Raw genomic sequence first — 15171 nt, forward strand, 5'->3', positions numbered from 1 at the left:
AACCGCTCTCGAAAGCGGAAGTGTCTGCATGGACAGGTCAATCGGTGGGGCAGTGACGGCCGTGAAGATAGTAGTAGTATCGGTATCGTTACTGGCCATGGTCACAAACAGCGTAGTAGTGTTCGGCGGTCCTGAAAGTGAGAGTGTTCGTGTGGTAGTCTCAGTTGTGAAGCCCGTAATAGTTGAACGTGCCTGCGAAGTTGAAGGACCCGGTAGCTCTGTCACAAGCGTAGCTGGGTAAGGTGGTGGGCGGGTGATTGACGATACGCTGGCCGTGCCGTTGAAATCACTCAGAGTGACAAGTGAGCTCAATGAAGCTGTAAGAGCCCCAGTCGGCACGGCAGTGGAGGGGGAGGGGCATGTCAAGTTCATAAAACGCCAACCTGCGTAGCCCAAGCTGCTCGCGCCCCGGCGGACAAGGCTGGGGAGATCCACCGGAGCCATAGTTGTTGCGCACGGTGAAGGTGAAACTTCAATCCCCGTGATGAATTTGTTTGTCGCAGCAACTCAGTCAGCGTGGTGGATGATGTTGAAGGTAGGCGCACGCTTAATGTTTGCATTACCTGCTCGTCGCCTGCCCCTACGTCTCGTGCAGTGCGTGCGTGCGTGCGAGTCCCTGTACCTTTTGCCGTTGGATTACCCTGCATAACGTGACTGCTTTGGTCAAGTTACGTTCTGAACTAGATGGCGCTGACGGCGCGTGGATTCTTACAAGTGAATAAGCAGGCCGCGATAGTAAGATTCAAAAGTACGGCCTGACTACGAAGCGGGCCGCAATCTGCTGGGGATGTCCGCAAGGGAGATAAGTAATTGGCTCGATGGAACTGCGGAGTGATTCATTCAAAAAAGCATCCATAAAGCAGCACTGTAGCGCAGGCATGGACCTTGACAGGCCGTTGCTCATTTCCCAGGGCGTTGGGCGAGTATGATCCTCGTGCTATTCTTGCCTGTGGATTTCCTTGTTTGCATGATGGACAGTGGGTTGGATACAAAGGGCCGCAACGCAATTCCTCAGATGAGTGCGTCAAAGATGCTGCATTGAGTTCATTGCCAGTGAAAACGGGGATCGAGACGGAGAACTGAATTCCTATTGCAGTGAATCCAGCCCACGGAGCAATGCGAGCTTTCATCGCAGGTCGTGAAGCAAGGCCCATAGAATGAAGGAAACTTCATTTTTGCGTCACTCGCGTACGCTTTTATAGCCCATGACCGCTCATGACTGTTTCCCAAAGATAACCCCCCAGACAGCTCATCTCTTCTTTCCCGTAACCAGTTTACCGGTGCTGCGCCAGAAGTCAGCCATCAATTCGCAAGCGCCGTTTTTTGCACCACATTTCCCAGAAACTTCGTTCCGACACGTGTCGCATTGGTTGGTGGGCCCTTGTTCAACATGGGCGGGAAATATTCGTACCTTGACGAAGCCAATGTCGGTGGACTTCTCACGGAAGCACTGACGGCAGATGTTGAGGCCGTACTTGCGGATCAGACCGGCCTTGTGGGTGCAGACGCGGCTATAAGCAGGATCCGTCAGCGAATCATTCAACGGGCGCCCATCATGGTATCTCGATCGCTTCCATCAAGGTGCTCTCCCCTCCCTTGCCCCGGCTTGGGCGTATAAAGCTGCCTTGGTCCTTTCCATCGACGCCATCTTCTGCCGGGTTCAGACGTACCAGCCGCGGGCGCCCTTGCCGTAGGTACGGGGACGGGAGAAGTAGACGGTCTCGTGGGCCATGGTTGCGAGTTGTCGGTGTCGTGGGACGGAGGTGTCTGCAGCGGGAGCCGGGTTAGAATAAATGCAGCAGCGCAAGAGCACGGCAAGCAGCAACACGCACTCGTTGAAAGAAGCTCGTCCGGAGGGGCAGGGTTACCGTCGTGGTCGTCTCGGAGGTCGTCGTTTCTGCGTGTCGCGTTGGGTCGATTTGCGCTATCCACAGTGCGAGAATTCCTAAGCGAGGTCGGCCCGAGGCTTGGCGCCAACTGCTGGTGTGGGCCGCTGCGGCGGGCGAAGCGCCTGGGTTGCGCATCCGGCTACTGCACGCGCGGGTGGAGCGACCACCTGCGCAGTTTGGAGCCCAGACGCTGCGCCCCACCGACGCGCTAACTTGAGGTGCACCAAACATCCAACGGAACACCACTCTGCCCTTGGACTTGAATCCGCGCGGCAGCCAAGTCGAACCACAAGACCACCTTGGCCTGCTGATCGGATACCGGCACTGTCATTCCGAGTCTTCCGCCTACCTCGTCGCGCTCGCTGCGAGGAACTTGCGCCGCTTCCGTGGGTAACCCGGCTTGGTACGCTTGAGTTCTCTCGTTACTTCCTCTAGTCAGCCCCAATTGCGCGTACCGCTGAGCCTCCATTCCGTGAGCACTGCTCCACAGCCCTAACTGCAAACGACGTGGCTGTGGGAACTTTTTCAAATAAGAACACTAGCCCTCCACATCCGCCATCTTCTATATTTCTATTCCAAGTGTTTGTCTGCTTGTCATGCACACTCCCAGTCACATGTTTGCCCGTCATGACCCTCAAGACCGCTTTGATTCGCGCCTACCTCTGGACCGTCCTAACCATCCAACTGCAGCCAGCCTGGGCAATCAAGATCCGCATCAGGGCCTACCTGGAGGACCGCGAGAGGACCAAACGCTCGCGAAACTCCGTGCTGCGTCCAATCTTCCGCAGGCGGCGTGTCTGAACCACCGAGCCTAGTGTTGTTGGGCCTTGCCTGCCCTTCCGAGCATAAACCCAGCTCTCCGACCTACTGGTTTCGATCGCAAAACAACCACCCTACGTGCCCAACGCTCAAACCAATCCACCATGGTAGGCCTCCAATGCGACTACTGGCGTACCCGTCACCTGACGTTCCGTTGCCCAGCCACTTTCATACCCAAACCACATATCTCCCCGCTAACCTCATCCCAGTCGCGCGACTCCTCCCGCACCTACCTACACCTCCCGCAGCCTCGCTTCGCCGACCTATTCGAGGAGTTCACGCGCACGCCGCTGCTGCCCGAGGAGATCTACGTGCCGCCGCAGCATCAGCCCATCAACCCAGAAGACGAGGATGACGTGGTGCCCGACCAGCACGCCGCCTTCGGTATCCAGCGCGCCACCCAGAAACAGCGCCAGCCCGCCTGGCGCGACCTCGGCCTCGACGAGCTGATGGCTCAAGGCCCCACCGAGCCCGTTCGTGTCAGCCTGATCGCTCGGACCAGAGGCAGCGGCAGCGGCGAGGGTGCTGCAGCCGGAGGCAGTGCCGGGAGTGGCTTACCCCGGTGAGGAAGCGCATCCTGGACTCCGTGTGCGGTCTAAGAAAGACGGAGGAAGAACGGCATGGTGATGGCGGGCCACACCACTGTGCCAAGAAACCCACTAAATGACGTTGGGATTCATGTAGTTCAGCATGGACGACAAACCAACACCCAACGATCGTACGGAATAATGAGAAGAAGGGCACCGGTGTAGGGTAAAGAACGGCAGTGTTGTTAGCCTCCTATCATCGACCAATCTTTAGGGAAATGGTATTAGGATTCAGAAAGAAGAAAAAGTGGCCCAGCAATCTCGTAATGAAGTTTGGCGCCCCAAGCATACGCAGGGTGACGGGTGCGTTGAGTTATAAGACTAGGTTTCGCCAATCCAAGGTTATGACGGCAATATGGATACCCCTTCAAAGAAACTATGAGTGTAAAGGCTTCCATAGACTCCCCGCTTATCAAGCAGTCTGTGCATAAAAGAATGGAACAAGAAAAGAAGCCGCCCACTCAGCCCTAAATGTAAACCATCCCATGTATTTCTGCCACTCTCTTCCAAGTCTATTTGCATTTCTCGAAACCAAGGGGCCCCAATTCCAATGGTCGGCACGAAGACACCAGAATGCCCGAAGAGTGTTCGATTCAAGGGCGTGCATAGAGCCCGGTTGCTTTGACTGAGACCCTGGCTCATCTAGTGAACCGACTCGAACCAGCTTGCTGAGGTACGGTTAGAAACTGACTTGACGCATGGTAAAGCTTACGAACTCACCTTGGCTTCCCTGGCAGTATTGATAGTGGCCCTGAAATCGTGCCATAGTTTCTTGATGTCCCCATTCGCCTCCATTTCATCCACGACTTTGTTCGCATACTTCATTCTCTTCTTGGTCTTCCATCCGTCGCGCTCCACGATTTTCTCCGCATCAAGGTGACCCTGCATCAGCAGATGGTCCTTGACCCAATCGTACAGATGCCAACGCCAGTGTGTCAGGGTATGGGCTGTCTCTGCGTTGGTCTTGCAGTGTACGCCAACGTGGAAGACTGCAGATACCGGCGGGAGTGAGTGCCCGTTCGCATCTACAGAGCGACGGTCCTCATCATCCGAATCGCTATCATCTGACTCATTTGAGTCGGATGAATCGTTATCTTCTAAATCAGAGAGAGTGTCGCCCTTGTAAGCTTTCCCCGTCAACATGATATCCCATGTGGCCGGATGAGTCCGACGGTTGCATGCTTGACAGTGGTTTTCGAGTAGAAGCCTCGATGAACCGCTAATTTCGATAGATTCAAACCGTGGTCTGGCGTGCAGAGCCCTGGTGAAGTCTCGCGTCCAGGCTGAAGACGTGAATTTCGACCCTGCAAGCCCCTTAACCTCATCGTCCAATTTCCTGAACGTCAGCTTGTAAATCTCATCGTCCTTCGCAAACCCCGGATTCAGCTTCTTTTGAACCATCCATTCCACTGCGCATTTGAACAGGTCCTTGCCCTTGGCACGGCTAATGCCGGTGAATGCGAGAGGTATGGTAGCATTCTCACCAGGGACCCCAATAGTCTCGTCTTCATCCTCGACGACGAAATTTTCATCATCATCATCCTCCTGAAACATGTCCATTGTCGTTGCCTGATGTACCCTGGCATGTGGCCGATCGGACGGCTCATCCTCGTCTTCGTCCGTTTCTTCTTCGTCATCCTGGTTAGATTCCGACTCAGATTCCGATTCTGTGTCGTATAGAGCACGGTGGCGCCTTGGTTGAGGTGCCTCTCCAGCTTCTGGAGATGAATCTTTCTCGCCAGCACGGCGTCTCCTGAGCGCTTCCAGTGCCCTTTGACGAGCGTTCATCGCCGCTGGCGCGTTCCGTGGCCTACGGGGGACATCTAGCTTCCGTGGCGATGAACCAAGAAATTCGAGGTCTTCCGCAAGGTCCTCCTGCTCCCGCTGAACCGCCAAATGTGACCGCTTGCGAGATCTCTGAGCCGCTGGTTCGTCTTCACTGTCGGAAACCGGAGCTCTCCTCTTCCTGGTCGACACAGGGATATCATCACTCTCCTGATCACTGTACACTCGAGAGGATTGTTTGCCCCTTCCTCTCCTCGATATTGATCCAGGCGAGGAAGCCAGAATGTCGTCGCCGCTAGATTCGGGGTCACCAATATCAGACTCGCGAGTTGAGGCCGTCGATGGCCCACCCACAATGTCGAGCTCCTCGGAGTCGCCAGAATTGCTTACAGCTGCCTTTTGAGACTGTCTGCGCCGCTTGCTTGCTCTCGTCTCATATTTGCTTGCTGGGAGTGAGCCTGGAGAGCTGTCCGGCGAAGCATCCCCCTTCCTGGACCTTTTCGAGGATATAGCCTTCGGCGTGGCAGGTTGGGTCCGCTTGCGTACCGGAATATCTTCAGATGAGCTATCACTCTCTGGTACTTTGTCCCCAGAATGATTGGCCTCTTTTTTGACAGCTGGTAGTGGCTCGTCCAGCTGGGTAAAGGTGATCTTCTTCTGTGACTTAGCCTTGCCACTGGTGAGGAACGCGCTGTTCCTTCGTTGCGATTTTGGAACGGGATCGCTGTCACTGTCGCTACTGTCGTCTCCTTCGAGATCTGGATCGTGCTTGATTTTTGTTGGCACGGTGGCTTGCGTGGTTCCTACTTGTGAGAATCGAATTTGGTCAGCTTCAAATGTGTACAAAATGTAAGATTTGTGCGCAAAACAGCTTTCGCAAGGTCGCTTTGGTGCAAGAGCTTGGGGCAGCTACGAAGGCGCGCAAACAGGCATCGCTGTCTCATGCATGCAGAGAAGAGCCTGTGTGAGGTCTAGTCTCGCAACATGAGTAGCATGAGGGGATCGCCAGACGGCTTTGCCAAGTACATACCCGACATTCGGGGCCGGGCACATTGAAAATATCTCATCCTTCGACAGGACACTAGAATGTAAGCCTACCTCCGACAACGCTATCATTTTGCGCGATCATGCGCCTTTTCACGGGACTTGAAGAGCCAGTGTAATCCACCGCAGCGGCGCGGTTGCGTACATCGGGCGACAAATGTGCAGCAGCAGGCGACGAGGAGGGCAGCGGTGTGAAATCCAGCCGTGTTTGTCGCGCGGATCTTCTGGAGGGCGCCATCTGGGACGCGGTTGCCCGATGGCTAGACGGACTGGCTGGCTGTAAAGGCGCCTTCACTAGTTGATGCTTTCTAGTGATCTTGCGTTGAGGTTTGGCGCGCGTTTGTAGGAAGGGAAAGGTGCGAAGTAGTAAGCAGCACAAGTGGTGGGGTGAAATTCGTCATGGCGTCAGCGAGAACTTCGGCCAAGTTTACGCATACGCGCGATCACATGTACACGTGTGCCAAAGTGAGAGAGGCTTCGGTTTCATGCAAGGCATCTTGCAAAACCCTTCTAGAACATGCATCCCTGCAAAGATAATTAACAGTGCACCCGCAGCATTTCTTTCCGTTCGAACTGGTCAATAGTTTCGTTTCGTCACGTCTATGATGGATTGCGCAGCTAAGACCATCTCCGCCGTTTCGCATGAACGGTTTATGAACAAGCCCCAGGCTAAAACGCAACTGCTACAGTGCGTACCGAGAGCCAAAAACGATACATCGAGCCCGTACATCACGCTATACTTCAGCACTGCGAGCTTCTTATTGCATCTAACAGCTCGCAGTCCTCCTCCCTGGTCTCCCGCAAACTCAAGCGCTCACTTCCATCCGTCCCAAGATGCATATAGCTTCCGCAGTCGGGATTTTTCTTCGTCGCTCGCAAAGATGATATCCACCACACCTTCACACAGCTCTTTGACATCCTCTCTGCTCAAGTTGAAATGTGTGATGGCCAGGTAATACTCCTCGGAAAGAGGACTGCAGAAGACACCGACGTCGTCCGTCTAGAGCGCGAACGTCAACTCATCGCCTGAAATCGCCGTCCAGTGTGGCTTATCACTTACTGACAACGCTACCCCGACGCCGGAATTCCTCCACCGCCCAAAGTGATGGTCCTGGAAGCTTCCCGTGATCATTTTGGCATGGACGTTGCAGCTGATGCATAATTCAACTCCAATCTTTTGTTCGACGATCCTCTTGCGGATTTCTTCTTTCACATGAATGACATGTCCAATCCGATCCGGGTACCAGTTCAGTAATGTCCACAGCTCTGTGTCGGTCGAGGAAGCAGCGGCTTCGGCAAAATGGACAGTGATTTTCATGCCCGCAGCCTTGGCTTTAGCGAACACCCCGGAGAAGATGCGTACATCGCCTTTCATAGGGTCGCCGCACAAGTCGATTCCAATAACGCCCCTCGACTGGAATGACAATGCCAGACCGATAACTTCTTCAGCCTCGACTAAGGAGTTGCGGCGATCCACGGAGAGGATAAGACCTGTATGCATTGTGTTCAAGGGGCGGGCATTGTGCTCCTCGATGCAGGCGAGTATCGTCTCTACATATTGCGTCTTTGTGATCCCCTGGTCTGGAATGGCGCGTGGCGTCGTCCTTAGTTCCAAGTGCACGACGTTATCCTGACGGAATGACTCGAGCACCGAGAGAGTGGAATATCTGGCTGGTGAGTAGTTATTGCAGTCAAACTGGAAGTATTCAGGCATACTTAATACTTTCAACGTCACTGCACAGCTTGTAGATGTACGAAGAAAACAGCGGGAAAAAGCTACATCAAAACCAGTCAGCCGCGGCAGCCCCTCTCTCTTAGCAGAGAAGCATCTTGAGCTCCATAATGAAGCAGAAAACTGGAATGCAGTTGCTGCAAAATGTTTGTGATGAGGGGGAAATACAGGAGGTTCAACCGGAGGAGAGGAACGAACACGCCTGTGAAAAGGACCGAAGCAGCCATCCGGCCGTGCGAGTGGCGCGATGTAGATTCGCTCGCTTCTGAAGCCGACAGCGAGCCCAGATGTGCCCATGTCTTCGCACGCATGGTCTCACAGAAGCGTCTATTCCTGTGGGCGCGCATAGAAGCTCATTCCCGGGCCTGCTGGGCCGTGTGACGGGCGCCTGAGGCTTACCAAGCGAAGGCAGGTGTGGGAGCTCAGCGCGCCCATGCAGAAGCTCATTTGACCCCACGACGGGCTCGATGCAGCAAAGAGGAAAAAGCGGCTCACGTGTTGAGGTCGTAGTCGACCTTGCCGGGCGGGATGGCGTCCAGGGGGTCATGCAGGTCGAAGCGGTCGTCTGCCTGCTTCCGCCGTGTCCAAATCTCGTGCAGACAGTCGCGATCGATGCTTCCGCTTAGGTGTGCATGGAGCTGGCGGCGAACAGTCAGCCCGAGGTAGCCGGGACGGGTGGACGATTCCGCTGGGCCGCTAGTGGGTTGCGGCTGGGCTCTGGGCCTCGTTGCGTACCTCGACCTTCGGCAGGGCCTTGGCAAGCCAGCGGGCAGCAGTCTGGTCCATCCTCTGGGACGGTGGTGAGGGGACGTTCTCGCGCGATTGGCTTCGGCGGCGAGGTTCGACGGAGGAGGGAATGCGGACGCCGTGCCGCGTAGGGATCGACGGCCGGGTGAGAGAAAATCAGCGAGTGGGCTGCTTCTGAACGCGGCGGCCGGGCCCACTTTGGCTGCGTTAGCGCCATTGCTCTTGAGGCCGGCATTGCAGCTCTGCGAAGCTGTTGCACGCTCCGGCACCCCTCAAGGGCCTGCGGATGCTGCACGGCGCGAGCACCGCAGCGGTCGCACCGTCGCCGAGCTGCGTGGGTGCTGCGTGCTGGCGGTGTCTTGCTGTTCTGAATAAAGTGAGCGCGCAAGAGCGGCAGCGTCGACTCTCGCGTAGTTAATAATTAGGGGGCGCGACCTAGCGTCTTCTAGGAACGGTAAGCAGCGAACGCTCGACCTGCACCCTCCAGCCGGCCGCTCTCCCTTCGATTCAACTCCAACCTTCCTTGCTCGCCCACAGCTCGAATCTCGTCAACTTCCAGGGCTCGCCCGAACTATATCGCGCTCGTCGAACGGGTTGGCGGACCGCACCTTCAGTCGCTCATTCACTCGCTCCGCCCGCATCGCAAGCCCGCCCGTCGCAACCGCCCCTGGATCTCCGTGCCTCGTCGCAGCCGACGCCGCGTCCTCCCTCCTGACCTTCCTCCATTCACCAGCACCCACCCGTCGCAATGGCCGACCTGAATGCCGAGAGCATTCAGCAGAAGATCCAGATCGCACGGCGCGATGCAGAGGCTCTCAAAGACCGGATAAAGCGGAAGAAGGATGAGCTCGCGGACACCACCCGTATGTGCCCACCCTCGCCCGCGTCCGCGCCGCGCCAATGGCCCAGCCGAGCCTCACATGCTAATTATCGCCGCAGTCCGCGATGTCGCCCGCCAGCGTGTTGAGGCGCTGCCCCGACTGACGATGAAGACCAAGCGGACCTTGAAGGGTCACTTGGCCAAGATCTACGCCATGCACTGGTCAACGGACCGCAGGCACCTCGTCTCCGCGTCGCAAGATGGCAAACTCATCATCTGGGACGCTTACACCACCAACAAGGTTCACGCCATCCCGCTGCGCTCGTCATGGGTGATGACTTGCGCCTACTCGCCCAGCGGCAATTTCGTCGCCTGCGGTGGTCTCGACAACATCTGCTCCATCTACAACCTGTCCGCCCGGGAAGGCCCTACTCGCGTCGCGCGTGAGCTCTCTGGCCACTCTGGCTACCTCAGCTGCTGTCGGTTCATCAGCGACCGGCGCATCCTTACCTCGTCGGGTGATATGACTTGCGTTTTGTGGGATCTTGAGACGGGCTCGAAAATCCACGAGTTCGCCGACCACCTCGGCGATGTCATGAGCTTGTCTATCAACCCGCTCGATAACAACCAGTTCGTGTCCGGTGCCTGTGATGCTTTTGCCAAGCTCTGGGATATCCGTCAGCAGAAGTGTGTCCAGACTTTTGCGGCACACGACTCGGACATCAACGCCATCCAGTACTTCCCTAACGGCAATGCTTTCGGCACCGGTTCCGATGACGCATCCTGCCGTCTGTTTGATATCCGTGCCGACCGCGAGCTGCAAAGTTACACCGTAAGATGAAGCCTCGCTCGAACGTGCCGGATTGGGCATGAGATTTGTTCGGAAGTGCTGACACATGTTTCAGATTGGTGAGCCCGTGTGTGGCATCACGTCCGTTGCTTTCTCCGTCTCCGGCAGGCTGCTGTTCGCGGGCTACGACGACTTCGAGTGCAAGGTCAGTACCAGTTTGCGCCGAAAAGTTTAATATTAGGCACAAGCTAACTCTGAATCAGGTGTGGGATGTTCTTCGCGGCGAGAAGGTCGGAACTCTGCAAGGCCACGACAATCGTGTTTCTTGCCTGGGAGTTAGCAACGACGCCATGAGTCTTTGCACGGGATCATGGGACTCGATGGTGAGTGCTGACGCGTTTCTTATGGAACCTGCAACTTGGCTAACTTTGCTCCGTAGCTCCGCATCTGGGCGTAAAACCGTCCCAACTCTTAAAACGACGATTGTTGCGGGCGCCAAATACCCCGGGCACCAGCAGACCCGACAGTGGCTCACCTACCTGCGCTCACGCACCGCACACACAGGGAAGCTCGCTAACATACTTTGTGTGTATCATACGCGGCTTTTCTCACTATTACGCACGATATTACAAACGAGTAACTGGCGAGCATACTGGTCTCGGCTTGTACACTCCTAAACGGCTCTAATTTTTTCTTCTTCTCTTCGACACGGGTGGGACGTCTGGGTCGGGTCGGTGGTTTCGGCCCACGCTGTTCAGTGGCGGCGGTACGCTTTTTTCTTTACTCTTTTCTGCTTTGGAATAAAAGCTGCGATTCCCTGTACCTTCAGCTACCGTCATCCGAACCCTCCAAGCGCGTCACGTACGGGATTCTTTCACCAAGGCGCAAGGCAACGGGCACCGATATCCCTCGCTCTTTCGGTCGAGAAGTGCTCATTTCCCGGACGGTTCGGCAGTCTTTTTCCTCTCAAGAGATGTTCTTAGTACTTTTTTCTTCCCTTTTCTTTACTCAGCTCCTATACAGGTGGTGGCTTATGGTGAGGTGTCCATTGCGGTTGGCTAGCATGCATTTAATCTGAGTTCAATGCCATACAATACAAGACGTAGTCGGTGATCCAGCGAATGGGCTCGAGAAGGTGGGCATAGGCAGGGACCCCGGCAGCTAGCGTGGGCGGCTGCGAGGTGCCGTATCGGAAGGCGGCGGACAGGCGAGCAAACCCAGTCGCCCGTGTGCTAAGTGCCGGGGTTGGAGACGATCTGTCATGCGCACGCAGGGACGCTCTGGGCTTTGCCGTGGGCGCTGCCTTGGATGCCGCACGACGGGGGGCGGGCCAGCGCGCGACCTCTGGCGGTTTGCAACAATCGGCGGGCTGGCGAGGGCAGATCATGAGGACATGCGAGTGGCATGATGTAACCCGTGCCGTGTTTGGTAGCGCGCGCCGTTGAAGAGCCGCTCGTAATTTGGGCTGGAGGTGGTGGTGAGGCTTGGGCGCAGGCGCCCTGACGCTGTTGTCTTGTTGACAGCGGCCAGTGCGGACGGAGGAGCAACGTGCAGCACGACGCGCGACAACCGTTACGAGCCGGCGTTGCGCGTCTGGCGCGGTGGGCGGCTGGGCCTGATCCCCGCAGCCGGGCTCTTGGGCGTTTCAACCTCTGCCCCTTTGGCCGGTCAACGTCGCAGCCCTCGGCCGGAGCCATTTACAGCCCTCAGCCTTACTTACGTCGGACGCAACGCTCGAAGCTGCACGTGGGGCACCCCGGCTAGCGCGCACTGCCTGGGCCTTCTCTCGAGAGCACTTGCCTGGCTGAAACCCCGACCAGAGCACAGAACAGATCCTCGCACTGCCTGCCCACTCAGCGACTTCCGACGCGCCGTGCCCGCTGTCATCACCTCCAGCCACAGACCAACCCTGTCGCCGCGAACGGGCCTACGCTGTCCTCCACCCTGCTCTCACTGCCGTTATAAGCTTGCCGCCCCTCTGAAAGCTCAGGCTTTCCCCTTTCGCCATGTCGAACGCCGCTCAAGAAGAATTCAACGAGCTCATCCGAGACAAAGACCACTCCAACCGGCACCCTGAAGACGCCGACGACTCTGACCTGGACTCCGGACACGAATCGCCTTCCGAGCAGTTCTTTGAAAAGGGCGAGTACTCCGACGACGACGACGACGACGACTACCACCGCCACGACGACACCGTCGACCTAGACACGATGCGTTCTCGCTACACCGTTCCCAATGTGCGCTCCGACGCCAACACCGGCCCTAAGGGCGTCATCGCCGACGCCCAGGCCTTTGAGCAGGCCAAGAAGTCCCAGCGCTTCTCGCTGTTCCGCAGCAGCGACGAGAAGAAAGCAGACGCCGTGAGGAAGAACCGCGCCAACACTACCTTCAGCGAGAAGAGCGCTGCCAGCAGCAGCGAAGATGAGTTCCTGGCACGGTGGAGGGAGAACAGGCTGCGCGAGCTCCAGAGCCAGCCCAAGGGCCAGCGTGCTCTGTCCCGCTCGAGATCGCGGACCAGCAGCCCTGGCTCTAGGGCCTATGGCCGCCTCGTGCAGGTTGACGCAGACGGCTACCTGGAGGCCATTGAGAAGACTGCATCCGCCACCACCGTGGTGGTCTTCATTTATGACGATAAGGTCGGTGTCTGTTCCGTTCTCTCTCTGATACATGCACTGACCGACTCTAGTCCGAGATCAGCACCATGGTAGAGGATGCGTTGCGCACTCTCGCCCGGAGACATGGCATGGTCAAGTTCATCAAATTCCATTACGAGGACGCGGAGATGCATGTCGCCGGCGTCCCCGCAATTCTTGCGTATCGTGGCGGTGACAAGTTTGCTGGCCTGGTGCCGGTCATGGACGAGATTCCAGACGACGCGGAGCTGAGTGACGTCAGCCTGGAATACGCATTACAGAGGTAAATCTTCACTTGTTCCGAGACAAACCGTCTTCCTCAGCAAGCGCTAAACGCACCTAGGCATCAAATCCTCTTCTAAGAGTCGCGGCCGCTTCGATCCCTGCCCTTATGAAACGCCTGCCCAACCGACCGCATTTACCGCTTCGCTTCTAGCTTCTTTACTAGTCCGCCATGCTCGCACTGCCGCAGTTACACGAGCAGTCATATACCTCACGGGTCCTGCTTCAGAGCTATAGCGCTGGCTTGTTGCGCCATCCGTTACGCCGTACTCACGGCCGTGGACAAACCACTGCTGGTGGTTGCCGGAACCATCACGGACGTTCGATATTATCCGGCAATTTCCCGCCACGGAGAGCGTAACTTCCCTTGGTCAAAGATCACCGTCCTGCATTCGCTCGGACGGCCCGTTTTCATTTCAGGCGCACCACACCACTGCAGGCAAGAAGCTCGGTCCTTCATCTTGTTCGCTCCTTCCCTTTTCAAGGGTGCAGCACACGACAAAGCTTAGCCCTCCTCCATCGCACTGTTATGACATTTTCCTTGTATTTGTTATTACGACACGCATCCTTGATCTTCCCAAACCGCCGTCTGTGGCTCATACTCCTCTGCGGGCCAGACACCACACCTTGGGCATTTCGCTGCTGAGCTACCTCATGTGTTTGGCGTTACGGCGTTTCTCTGACGGGCCACTCATAGAAGGGACCCCGCCTGTATCGCATGCTCGCGATAAGTCATGGGTTTCTCTCCTTTTGCTCGACGCGCCGTGTTAAAGTTATCTGTCATAGTTGGGTCTTATTTTCTATACTTTTTTGGGTTTGAATTTGTCATAGCGTGTAGATTTGCTTTCGTTGAACTATCACTCACGTCTATGATCCACCATAGTGGAATACGTCAATGGCATGATTCGGCATCTTACTGTCACTTGTTGTATTATTCTTGTTGCTATATAGCTAGACTTCTCTGCACTATCAATATTATGGAGCAAGCATCATGATACACCATGGCGGGTTCTTCCAGAATTCCATCACTGAGAGCGTGGCGCAGGATTATTCGACTGGCTTCTTCATTGTTTCTACCACGCCTCTGGGCCGCTGCATGGCACATGCGTACGGACAGGTGCGAGATCTTATTTTTAGACGTAGAGTTTACGACGACGTACTACGTATCTGTTGCCGGCTGGGTTGCGGGCGGACTCCCTGTTGTGGTAGGTCTCCGATCAAAGCCAAGTCCGCCGGCGCGCGTTCAGAAGGCAAATTCCGCGAAGCCGGGGTGGTGAGGAGGACGCAGGCACAGCCACATGCACGTAACCGTCCATCACACAAGACCTTCTCAAACACCGTCCAAAAGCAAAGTGAGACAGGGCGACGACGACAGGTCGCCTCAGCAGCACATGGCATGCATCACCGCACAAATTCGCACCACGCCCCTGTACCCAAAAATAAATCAACAGAGGAGAAGGATCCATGGCGCGTTCCAGGGGCAGATCTGGTGGGGGAGTCCGGCTGCTGTCAAAAAAGCGCCAAGTGATGGCGAGGGAGAGCCCTTGCGCTGCACTAAAAGGAACCTGCTCGTCGCACTATTGTAAGTAGGCTCTTTGTCGTCGTAAATGTCGTTTTTCTTTTACTTTTTTGGGTGGCTGCCGGCCGTATTCTCTCGGTGACTACGCTCGTACTTCCTTCGGCGCTCTCTTTCGAAGCAAGGGAAAAAGAATAGACCATAGAAGCTACAAGACAGTGCCGGGAAATTGGCAGAATTGGGAACACAGTCTGTATTTGCTTGGCATTGGGCTCCTCCTCGACACAAGGCTGCAGCGCTTCGTAGCGAGGCGCCCCGTCTTGGGCACCCGGCATAGCTAGTGGAGGTGCGCATGTGTGTGCTGCGAAGAGGGAAAGGATAGTGGCCGATCGTGGGCGCAAGCAAGGAAGCACTCAAGGTTCAACAATTAACGGGATTGCCGAGCTGGAGATAAGGGTGGAGCCGGCGAGTGGAGACGGGATGGCAGTGGTCAGGGTCCAGGCTCGTGCTTCTTCGGCGTGGCAACA

At 56.2% G+C, this 15171-nt stretch overlaps 4 protein-coding genes across 4 annotated transcripts; 2 read left to right on the forward strand and 2 right to left on the reverse strand.

Moving 5' to 3' along the window:
- Positions 1-4003: 4003 nt before the first annotated feature.
- SLS55_002521 (uncharacterized protein) lies at positions 4004-6117 on the reverse strand (the record flags this gene model as incomplete). The annotated part of the gene is made up of 2 exons (XM_066774002.1): positions 4004-5883; positions 6111-6117. The coding sequence occupies 2 exons, from the start codon at positions 6115-6117 to the stop codon at positions 4004-4006; spliced, it is 1887 nt and encodes a 628-aa protein (XP_066636569.1).
- An 821-nt stretch (positions 6118-6938) lies between these two features.
- On the reverse strand, positions 6939-7838 carry SLS55_002522 (uncharacterized protein; the record flags this gene model as incomplete). Its single annotated transcript, XM_066774003.1, has 2 exons — positions 6939-7124; positions 7293-7838. The coding sequence occupies 2 exons, from the start codon at positions 7836-7838 to the stop codon at positions 6939-6941; spliced, it is 732 nt and encodes a 243-aa protein (XP_066636570.1).
- Positions 7839-9351: 1513 nt separating this feature from the next.
- On the forward strand, positions 9352-10670 carry STE4 (G protein subunit beta; the record flags this gene model as incomplete). Its single annotated transcript, XM_066774004.1, has 5 exons — positions 9352-9466; positions 9543-10255; positions 10329-10418; positions 10477-10596; positions 10653-10670. 5 exons carry the CDS (start codon positions 9352-9354, stop codon positions 10668-10670), a joined length of 1056 nt encoding a protein of 351 aa, XP_066636571.1.
- A 1549-nt stretch (positions 10671-12219) lies between these two features.
- SLS55_002524 (uncharacterized protein) lies at positions 12220-13133 on the forward strand (the record flags this gene model as incomplete). The annotated part of the gene is made up of 2 exons (XM_066774005.1): positions 12220-12849; positions 12900-13133. The coding sequence occupies 2 exons, from the start codon at positions 12220-12222 to the stop codon at positions 13131-13133; spliced, it is 864 nt and encodes a 287-aa protein (XP_066636572.1).
- Positions 13134-15171: the final 2038 nt, after the last annotated feature.

The sequence above is a fragment of the Diplodia seriata genome (assembly GCF_021436955.1).
Source record: "Diplodia seriata strain FDS-637 chromosome Unknown scaffold_2, whole genome shotgun sequence".
NCBI lineage: Eukaryota > Fungi > Ascomycota > Dothideomycetes > Botryosphaeriales > Botryosphaeriaceae > Diplodia > Diplodia seriata.